The sequence below is a fragment of the Rhincodon typus genome, chromosome 27, assembly GCF_021869965.1.
Source record: "Rhincodon typus isolate 14 chromosome 27, sRhiTyp1.1, whole genome shotgun sequence".
Classification (NCBI taxonomy): domain Eukaryota; kingdom Metazoa; phylum Chordata; class Chondrichthyes; order Orectolobiformes; family Rhincodontidae; genus Rhincodon; species Rhincodon typus.
The window spans coordinates 44,373,580-44,384,322 of record NC_063358.1 but is presented as its reverse complement, the minus strand read 5'-3'; the positions used below and the strand labels follow the sequence as shown (position 1 = coordinate 44,384,322).

Below are 10,743 nucleotides of genomic sequence, written 5' to 3'. Positions count from 1 at the left end.
GGAAAGGTTATGGAGAGTAAAAACAGAAGTTGCTGGAAAAGCTCAGCAGGTCTGGCAGCATCTGTGAAGAGAAATCAGAGTAAATGTTTCGGGTCCGGCCACCCTTCCTCAGAACTGGTAATGGGAGTGTTGCCAAACAAAGGGACCTTGGAGTACAAGTTCATAGTTCCTTGAAAGTAGAGTCGCAGATTGACAGGGTAGTGAAGAAGGTGTTTGGTACGCTTGCCTTCATTGGTCAGTGCATGGAGTATAAATTTTGGGACGTCATGTTGTGTCTATACAGGACACCAGTTAGGCCACTTTTGGAATACTGCATGCAATCCTTGCCATAGGAAGGATATTGTTAAAGTTGAAAGGGTTCGGAAAAGATTTCCAAGGATTGGCCAAGGTTGGAGGGTTTGAGCTATAGGGAGGGGCTGAATAGGCTGCGGCTATTTTCTCTGGAGTGTTGGAGGCTGAGGGGTGATCCTACAGAGGTTTATAAAGTCAGGGTGAATAGATAGGGTGAATAGTCACGGTCTTTTCCCCAGGTTAGGGGAGTCCAAAACTAGAGGGGATAGGTTTAAGGTGAGAGGGGAAAGATTTAAAAGGGACCTAAGAGACAACATTTTCATGCAGAGGGTGGTGCGTGTTGGAATGAGCTGCCAGAGGAGCTAGTGGAGGCTGGTACAATTACAACATTTAAAGGCATCTTTAAAGGTTGAGTATATTAATAGGAAGGGTTTAGAGGGATATGAGCCAACTGCTGGCAAATGGAACTAGATTAATTTATCTGTTTGGCATGGATGAGTTGGACCGAAGGGTCCGTTATCATGCTGCACATCTCTCTGACTCTGAGGTGAGGAGACATGTGTGAACTTCACATCAGCTAGATCAGGAACTGAACCTGCAGTATTGTGCTATTGATAACCACATGATAGCCAACTCATTTAACTAGCACCTCTAGAGATGATAATGGGGACAAAATTAACAGTCACTCTGACAAGGGTAGACAAGATTCAAGATTGCAGCACAGATTTGTTCAGGGCAAGTTTAATTAACCTTGATTACATTTTTGAGTAGATTTTATAGTTGATAGTAAATGTGATTGATGTAGTGTACATGGACTTCCAAAAGGTTTTCTTTAAAAATGCTTTGTCAGCAAAGCTGAAGCCCAAGGAACAAAGGCAATCGAGGCAGCATGGATACAAGTTGTTTGAGTCATAGAGAACGGGTGTTCGATCAGACACGATCATACTGAATGGTGGGGCAGACTTGATGGGCTGAATAGTCTACTCTTGATTTATAGTTTCTCTTGATCTATATTAATGATGAAACTCGGGTGTGCAGGCCACAATTTCAAAATTTCCTGATATAAAATTGGAAGCATTGTGAACTGAGAGAGGACATAATGAGGCTGATCAAATGGCTGGACTTATGAAGTTTAGTTTAGAGAAGTGTGAAATGATACATTTTGTTTGGAGTAATATGAAAAAGTGAGAAAGTGAAGGATACAATTCTCTCTCTAAATAGGGTGCAAGAGCAGAAAGATCTGGAGATATACCGATATGAATTATTGATATTGGTCATATTGAATGTGAAAATGGTTAATGGGCAAATGAGACTTTGGACTTTGCAAAAAGAAGTATAGAGTACAAAAGTAAGGAGTTTGTGGTGAACATAGCTCAGTTTTAATTGGAGTTTTGTGTCTAACTGCAGATAACAGTCTTTTGAGGAGGACGCAGAAAAAAAAAATGAGAATGATTCCAATGACAGAAGACTTCAGTTACATGTATAAATTGACAAAGTTGAGAGTTTTATCCTTTGGGAACTGGTTGTTGCAAGGAAATTTGATGCAGGTATTCAAATGACCTGAGGTTTGGATAGAACAGTTTGGATAAATTCTTCCCATTGGTGGATAGGTCAAAAACCAGTGGACATTGATTTAAGGTGATCAGCAAAAGTACCAAAAGTGACAGGAGAAAAACATTGTCACATAGCCAGTGGTTGAAATCTAGAATGCACTTTGAGATTGTTGGGGGAGGCAGATTCAAATGTGGTTTCAAAAGGAATTTATACAACTCCATGAAGAGAAGAAACAAACTGCAGGTCAATGCAGAAATAGCAGAGGAATCGGGCAGATTGAGTTGCTCACACTGGTGCATTCAGCAGAGCTGTCACCATTCAGCATTGATGATTGTGGCACCTTTGAAGCATCAGTGTATCATCAATGTGTCACCATTTCTGTAATTCACCAGTGGGTTACAACTGTGTCACCATTTAATCAGATTTGTGCTCAGACACCAGTCCCCATAAAAGTGGGAACGTTTTCCAGATTTCCTCCTCTTCAACTATAATATCTGACAATGAAATATCCTGGGACAATTCACTGTCATTTGTAGCAGACATCGTAAACCATGGATTCTCATATAATTTGGGACTTTGGGTTAATTCATGCAGAAGTGGTTGAGTGGAATCTGACCTCAAGAAGAGTGTGGGTGGACCTATCTGGTCTTTAGAGTGCAACACCGTTGCATACTGAGCCTCCTCAGAATGATTGTGGTATGGCATGTAAACAACATAATTATGCCCCTCTGAGCAACAGTGCAGGGTCGCTACACCACTGGTGCTCTTTTTATTCATGTCAATGCTCAGAACATTTTCATCATCAAGCAAGGGGTTTGATTTTGCTCCAAAAGCAGTGTTCTGTCTTTCGTCTCTCTGAAGTAAAGTAACAGAGGAAACAATGTGGTCAGGAGCTCCTTCCAAAGAATTCCAATCCTGAATAAAACAAATATCTCAAATTAATAGAACAGAATCATACACAAAATTCTGATAAACTCTGAACTAATCTTACCGTAAACACAAAGCCAAATAATAAATACAGTATTGCCATTTTGCTCTTACTTGAGTAATGATAAGTGTAGCTGTACTGGATCCACTTGGCTAGAGTTCTGTGGCAAGTTCTGGAGCCCAGGTCTTCAGACCTATTATTACCAGAATGTTGTCAGGGCCCACAGCTTTTCAGGATACAAAGGCTGGAGGCACTTCTTGATATCACATGGAGTATATTCAATTGGCTGCAGACTGGCATCTGTGATGCTGGGGAACCTCTGGAGAAGACCGAGATGGATCATCCACTCGGCACTTCTGGCTGAAGAATGTTGCAAATGCTTCAGCTTTATCTTTTGTACTTAGCTGCTGTGCAACACCACCATCCTCCCCACCTCAGCTGAGGATGAGAATATATGTGAAACCTTGTTTAAGAAGGGTGGCAGGGATAATCCAGCTAATGACAGGCTGGTGAGCCTTACGTCAGTGATAGGGAAATTATTGGAGAGAATTCTTCAAGATAGGATTTACTCCCACTTGCTAATAAGTGGGTGTATTAGTGAGAGACAACATGGTTTTGTGAAGAGGAAGTCATGTATCACTAACTTGATTGAATTTTTTGAGGAGGTGACAAAGATGATTGAGGAGGGTAGGGCAGTGGATGTTATCTACATAGACTTCAGTAAGGCCTTTTACAAGGTCCCTCATGGCAGGCTAATACAGAAAGTAAAGTCACATGGGTTCAGAGGTGAGCTTGCAAGATGGATAAAAACACTGGCTCGGTCATAGAAATCAGAAGGTAGCAGTGGAAGGGTGCGTTTCTGAATGGAGGGCTGTGACTAGTGGCGTTCCTCTTAACACTAACAAGTCCTACTTTCAGCTTGAATCTAAACTATAGGTCCTAACTTAAACCACAACCTATCTCAAACCAAAAACAAATACCAAAACGTAGTCATGGACAGTTATCAGAATCTGGGATTTATAGATATTGAAACTAGAGAAAGTTGGACATTGAGATAACAAGGTGTAGAGCTGGATGAACACAGCAGGCCAAGCAGCATCAGAGGAGCAAGGAAGCTGATGTTTCGGGCCTAGACCCTTCTTCAGAAATGGGGGAGGGAAGGGGGTTCTGAAATAGAGATAGTAGGAACTGCAGATGCTGGAGAATCTTAGATAACAAGGTGTACAGCTGGATGAACACAGCAGGCCAAACAGCATCAGAGGAGCAAGGAAGCTGACGTTTCGGACCTAGACCCTTCTTCAGAAGTGCTGTGTTCATCCAGCTCTACGCCTTGTTATCTGAGGTTCTGAAATAAATAGGGAGAGAGGGGGAAGCGGATCGAAGATGGATAAAGGAGAAGATGGGCAGGTTAGGTGGATTGGATAGGCTAAATTGCCCATAGTGTCTGGGTATGGGTCTGGGTGGGATGGTCTGAGGGTCAGTGTGGACTTGTTGGGTCGAAGGGCGTGTTTCCATACTGTAGGGATTCTAGGAGGGGAAAATCTTACCTGCATGTACCATGTCTATCCTATTAAGATACTGTCCCAAATGTAACTAGACTTAATGTGGTGAGTTATGCAGACATGACAACCTAATATCATAACTGTAACAAGAGATTTGAACACACAGGTGGCCAAAAGACCATGAAGAATGGATTCATTATTTCACTGGTATCAGGTCATTACAAACATTAAGAGAAATTAAGTAAGGAAAGTACAATATTTACACAGAATTACATCTACCTGGGAAAACCTTTTCTGTCTGATCCTTCTTTCCATGTGGACCCCTTCCCCTTTTCCTTAAGAAAGGGTCCTTTCAACTACTACAGCTGCCCTCCTTGGTGTTCCATTACATAACCATAACCAGTATTCACAACATATCAGGACAAGATGAAGTAGAACCGGAGCTGGCAGTACTGAAGCAACTTAATTCTCATCAATAGATCACAACAGAGAGAGTATAGAAGGCTTCATAGAGGTCCTATGGTGTTGAATCACACCGACCCTCCGAAGAGCATCCCAACCAGACCCCACCATCCCCTGTAATTCCCGTAGCTAACCCACCTAGCCTGCACATCCCTGTACATACTATAGGCAATTTAGCATGGCTAATCCACCTAGCCTGCACATCTTTGGACTGTGGGAGAAAACCGGAGCACCCGGAAGAAACCCATTCAGACGCGGGGAGAATGTGCAAATTCCACACAGACAGTCACCTGAGGCTAGAATCGAACCCAGCTACCTGGCGCTGCGAGACAGCAGTGCTAACCATTGACGCACAGTGCCACATGATTAGTAACTTTGTGGATGACACCAAAATTGGTGATATATTGGACAGTAAAGATGGTTATCTAAGATTACAAACAGACCTTGATCAATTGAGTCAATGGGCTGAAGAATGGCAGATGAAGAATGGCTAAATGTGAGGTGTTGCATTTTGGTAAGATATACAAGGGAAGGGTAAAATAAACAATTAAAAGTAGGGCCTTGGGTACTGTTGTAGAACAGAGAAACCTGGGGATTCAGGTACATAATTTTTTGAAGTTTGCATCACATATAGAAAGGGTGGTTAAGAAAGCATTTAGCACGCTTGCCTTCATTGCTCAGAAATTTCAGTATAGGAATTGGGATGTTATGTTGAGGTTATACAGGATGTTGGTGAGGCCTCTTCTGGAGGACTGTATCCAGTTCTGATCACCCTGTTATAGGAAGGACACTTTTAAGACGGGAAGGGTTTCAGAGAATATATATCAGGATGTTGCCAGGAATGGACGGTTTGAGTTATGAAGAGAGGCTGGATAGGTTGGGACTTTTTATAAAATCATGAGGGGCATAGATAAGATGAATGGCAGGTGTCTTTTCCCTAGGGTGGGGAATTTCAAGACTAGGGGGCATATTTTAGGTAAGAAAAGAAAGATTTACAAAAAACATGAGGCAATTTTTTTTTGACACAGAGAATGGTTCCTATGTGGAATGAACTTCCAGAGGAAGTGGAGGATGTGGGTACAGTTACGTTTAAAAGACATTTAGATAAATACATGAACAAGAAATGTCTGGAGGGATATAGACCAAGCGCAGGCAGGTGGAACTAGTTTAGTTTGGGATTATGATCAGCAAGGACTGGTTAGATTGAAGGGTCTATTTCTGTGCTGTATGCCTCTACCACTCTGTAACATCAAACAAAGTAAAATTGCCCTCAGTTCAACGCTAAACATTAGGTTAAATCCTAAGTTCAATACAACTTTGCGCCTGGGGTTTGTTTCTGGTCAAGTGACAGAAATTTCAAAAAGAACCAAACTGACAATTAAATGCATAAAAACTTCAAAATGTAGAAAGATTACCGAAAACTTGCAGGCCATTTCAGCCATGCATCCAGTGAAAAAAAACTAACCAGCCTAATCTAACTTTCTGCCTAACAGTTATTTGAGAAGATTCTGAGGGATAAGATATACATGCATTTAGAAAGACAGGGTTTGATTAGGAGTAGTCAGCATGCCTTTGTGCGTGGGAGATCATGTCTCACAAATTTGTTCGAATTCTTTGATGGAGTGACCAGGAACGTTGATGAGGGCAGACAATAGACGTAGTCTATATGGATTTCAGTAAGGCCTTTGATAAGGTTCCACATGGTAGGCTGCTCTGGAAGGTTGGATCGCATGGAATCCAGGAAGAGCTGGCAAATTGGATACACAATTAGCTTGATGGTAAGAAGCAGAAAGTAATAGTTGAAGGATGCTTGTCGGACTGGAGGCCTGTGACTAGTGGTATGCCTTAGGCATCGGTGCTGGGCCCGTTGCTGTTTGTTATCTATATCAATGATTTGGATGAGAATGTATAAGGCATGATTAGTAAGTTTGGGGATGACAGTAAAGTAGGCAGTATCGTGGATAGTGAGGACGGTTGTCAGAAATTGCAGCAGGATCTTGATCAGCTGAGGAAGTGGGCTGAGAAATGGCAAATGGAGTTTAATAAAGATAAGTATGAGATGTTGCATTTTAGAAAGTCAAATCAAGGTAGGAGTTTCATGGTAAATGGTAGGGTCTTAAGGAGTGTAGAGGAAGAGAGGGACCTTGGAGTTTAGGTGCACAGTTCCCTGAAAGTGGAGTCACAGGTAGACAGGGCAGTGAAGATTTTTGGTACACTGGCCTTCATCAGGCAGGGCATTGAGTATAGAAGTTGGGAAGTTATGTTGCAGTTGTACAGGACATTGGTGAGGCCACTCTTGGAGTATTGTGTTCAGTTTTTGTCACTTTGCTGTAGGAAGGATGTTATTAAACTGGAAAGAGTGCAGAAGAAATTTACATGGATGTTGCCAATTATCAAGGGACTGAGTTATAGGGAGAGGTTGGACAGGCTAGGACTTTTTTCTTTAGAGGGTGGAAGGCCGAGGGGAGATCTTATAGAAGTGTATAAGATCATGAGAGGCATGGATAGGGTGAATGCACTCAGTCTTTTTCCCAGGGTTGGGAAATCAAGGACTAGAGGGCATCAGTTTAAGGTAAGATGGGATATAATACATGGGAACCTGTGAGGCAACTTTTTTTTTTTTTACACAGGTGATACACACATGGAATGAGCTGCCAGTGGAAGTGGTTGAGGCAGGTACATTAACAACATTCAAAAGGCATTTGGACCAATACATGGACAGGAATAGTTTAGAATGACATAGGCCAAGTGCAGGGAAATGGGCTTAGCATGGATGGAATTTTGTTTAGCATGGACCAGTTTGGGCCGAACGGCCTGTCTCTGTGCTGTAGGACTCTATGACTCTGTTTGGTCAATTGCCCTGTTGGCGTACATGTGCATGTGATGAGGGTTTCTGGTTCTAATGCCAATTTAGGATATTCTGGGGGCAGCCACCTTCCTGACCCCAGAAGCATATGCAGTATTCCAACTCTGACCGATCAAATGGCCTGTATCGTTATAGTGTAATAACCCTGTTCTTATATTTGATGTCACGGTGAATAAAAATAACTATCCCACTATTGTGCATTTCCTTGTGTTCTTTCTTCTTTCCAACTATATTATCTTACTTTTCTCAGGATTGATTTTCTTTTGCTGATGTTCTTCTTGCCAACTTCTATAATCATGACACAACACTTAAACTTTAACTTAGCAATGGACAGCATGAGAAAAGGGAAATTGAAACGGATTCTCAAGTCAGCTTGCTCCTGAACCACTTTGTACTGAACTCCAAGGCTTAGATTTTTGCTCTGATGAAGACCTTAGTGAAAAGTACAGAAGTTGTCACAATCATTCTGTCCCCAACAGGGTAATTTCTATTTTCACAAGGTGAAATTGAAGGCAAGGCACATTTCACACGTCCGTACTTTATGGAGACAGCTGGCATTTTAAATTATCAGCTTCCATTACTGAGGTGGAACTTTGGTATCCATACAGTGTGAAACCTGAATTGTACAGATTAGGCCTGATAAGAGAAGGTCTGATCTTTGTAGTTTCATTTCTATAACCAGGATATCTCTTTGGAGTGGTAAAATGTCCTTTGGATGTTCTATGAGGGAGGTAAGGTTCCCTTTGGAATTGTTAAAACTAGACAGAAATGTATGTAAGCAGTACATGTAGCCATTACTGTCACATATATGTCAACAAACATGACAAAAATCATCCATCAAAATTGACAAAAGGACCTAGGGACCTATCAAAAAGGAACTGTCAAATGTATCAAGCGGATGTATCAAAGTCACCTGTCAAAAGGAGCTGTTGAGCATTTAAAAGTCCTGCTCTTTTTAAAAAAAAGGGTCCTGACTTTTTAAAGAGAAATATCTTGTTGTTAAAAAAAGTCTGTTATTTCATGCTGTTGACATTTAACTTTACTGGATTAATGCTGCATGATGTTTTTCACAATCATGCATTACCACTCTATGGAGCCTGCCATTTCAGTTTCATTAAAAACTACAGGAGGTTATAGACTGCTATGAATTTCAATATTTGCTATTATAAAGGAATTGTATACAATCGACATTTAGAAATGTATTTAATACTTTATCTTATCTTGGTATGGGTCCCATGATGTTCCCATTGAGGATACCAGATTCGTTGGCATGGTAGGTGAAGGGTTGGGGGCCCATGAGTTGGCACTAGATTGGTAGGGAGGTGAGTGAAGAGCATGAGGTGTCACAGATACATGTGTGTGTGTATGTCTGTGTGTGTCATTCATTATTTTTACATTTTAGCCACAGATTGTGAGGTAACCTGTACACCCAGCAAGAAAATACAAATAAAATACTGCAAATGCTAAAGATCTGAAATAAAACAGAACGGCTGGAGAAACTCAGCAGATCTGGCAACATTTGTGGAGAGAGAAACAGAGTTAATGCTCTGAGTCCAATACCTAACATCAACTCAATCATTTGGAACTATATCAGACTTAAAACATGAACCTGCTGTGTTTATCCAGCAGTTTATTTTTAATCCACACCCAGCATCCTCCTTAGTTGCTAAAATTTACTTCTGACTTCTAATCCAGCTCAGTTCCCCCCACTACTAGACTGAAAATCCAACATTGTGAATCAGCCATTTTTAAAAATCGGGTTCAGAGCAGGGAACTTTCCATACCCCCATTCCAAAGTGAAAATTCAGGCCCAAGTACTTTAGGCCCTAGCACCAAAACAAACAATGTTCTCATGCAAAAAGACTAAACTCCAATTCATCATAATCACATAAACATTGAATCTGACATTTTCAGAGGAAAGGTATTTGAATCCATGCCGACTCTCTGCAGGACAATCCATTCGGCCCCATTCTCCCATTCTACACATTACTGCAGCAAACTAATTTCCCTCAAGCATCTATTTAATTTCCTTTTGGATCAGGTGCTGGGGAATGAGGAGGATCAAATGAACCATGTGTGAACTTGGGTAATGGCAATATAGGGTCACTAGAGAAAGGGTTGGCCCACTCAAGGACAAAGGAGGGAATTTACGCGAGGAGTCAGAGAAAATGAGTGAGATTCTTAATGAGTACTTTGCATCGGTATTCACCGAGGAGAGGGACATGACAGATGTTGAGGTTAGGGATAGATGTTTGATTACTCTAGTTCAAGTCAGCATAAGGAGGGGGCGGAAGTGTTGGGTATTCTAAAAGGTGGACAAGTCCCCAGGTCCGGATGGGAAGCGAGAGAGGAAATAGCTGGGGCCTTATTAGATATCTTTGCAGCGTCCTTGAGCACGGGTGAGGTCCCAGAGGACTGGAGAATTGCTAATGTTGTCCCCTTGTTTAAGAAGGGTAGCAAGGATAATCCAGGTAATTACAGACCGGTGAGCCTGACGTCAGTGGTGGGGAAGCTCTGGAGAAGATACTGAGGGATGGGATCTATTTACATTTGGAAGAAAATGGGCTTATTGGTGATAGGCAGCATGGATAGGCAGCAAGGAAGGTCATGTCTTACCAACTTGATAGAATTCTTTGAGGAAGTGACAAAGTTGATAGATGAGGGAAGGGCTGTAGATGTATATATATGGCTATACATGGACTTCAGTAAGGCGTTTGATAAGGTTCCCCATGGTAGGCTGATGGAGAAAGTGAAGTCGCATGGGGTCCAGGGTGTACTAGCTAGATGGATAGAGAACTGGCTGGGCAACAGGAGACAGAGAGTTGCAGTGGAAGGGAGTTTCTCAAAATGGAGAACTGTGACCAGTGGTGTTCCACAGGGATCTGTGTTGGGACCACTGTTGTTTGTGATATACATAAATGATCTGGAGGAAGGTATAGATGGTCTGATTAGCAAGTTTGCAGATGACACTAAGATTGGTGGAGTAGCACATAGTGAAGGGAACTGTCGGAGAATGCAGCAGAATATAGATAGATTGGAGAGTTGGGCGGAGAAATAGCAGACGGTGTTCAATCCAGGCAAATGCGAGATGATGCATTTTGGAAGATCCAATTCAAGAGCAAACTATACGGTAAATGGAA

At 41.8% G+C, this 10,743-nt stretch overlaps 1 protein-coding gene across 1 annotated transcript in view; it reads right to left on the bottom strand.

The window, feature by feature from the left end:
- Nucleotides 1–752: 752 nt before the first annotated feature.
- LOC109922499 (granulocyte colony-stimulating factor receptor-like) overlaps nt 753–10,743 on the bottom strand; it is a 214,078-nt gene continuing 204,087 nt past the window's right edge. Inside the window, exon 15 of the mRNA XM_048612970.1 lies at nt 753–2,760. Within this exon, the coding sequence (XP_048468927.1) occupies nt 2,260–2,760 (501 nt within the window). The 3' untranslated portion in view covers nt 753–2,259. The remainder of the gene's footprint in view (nt 2,761–10,743) is intronic.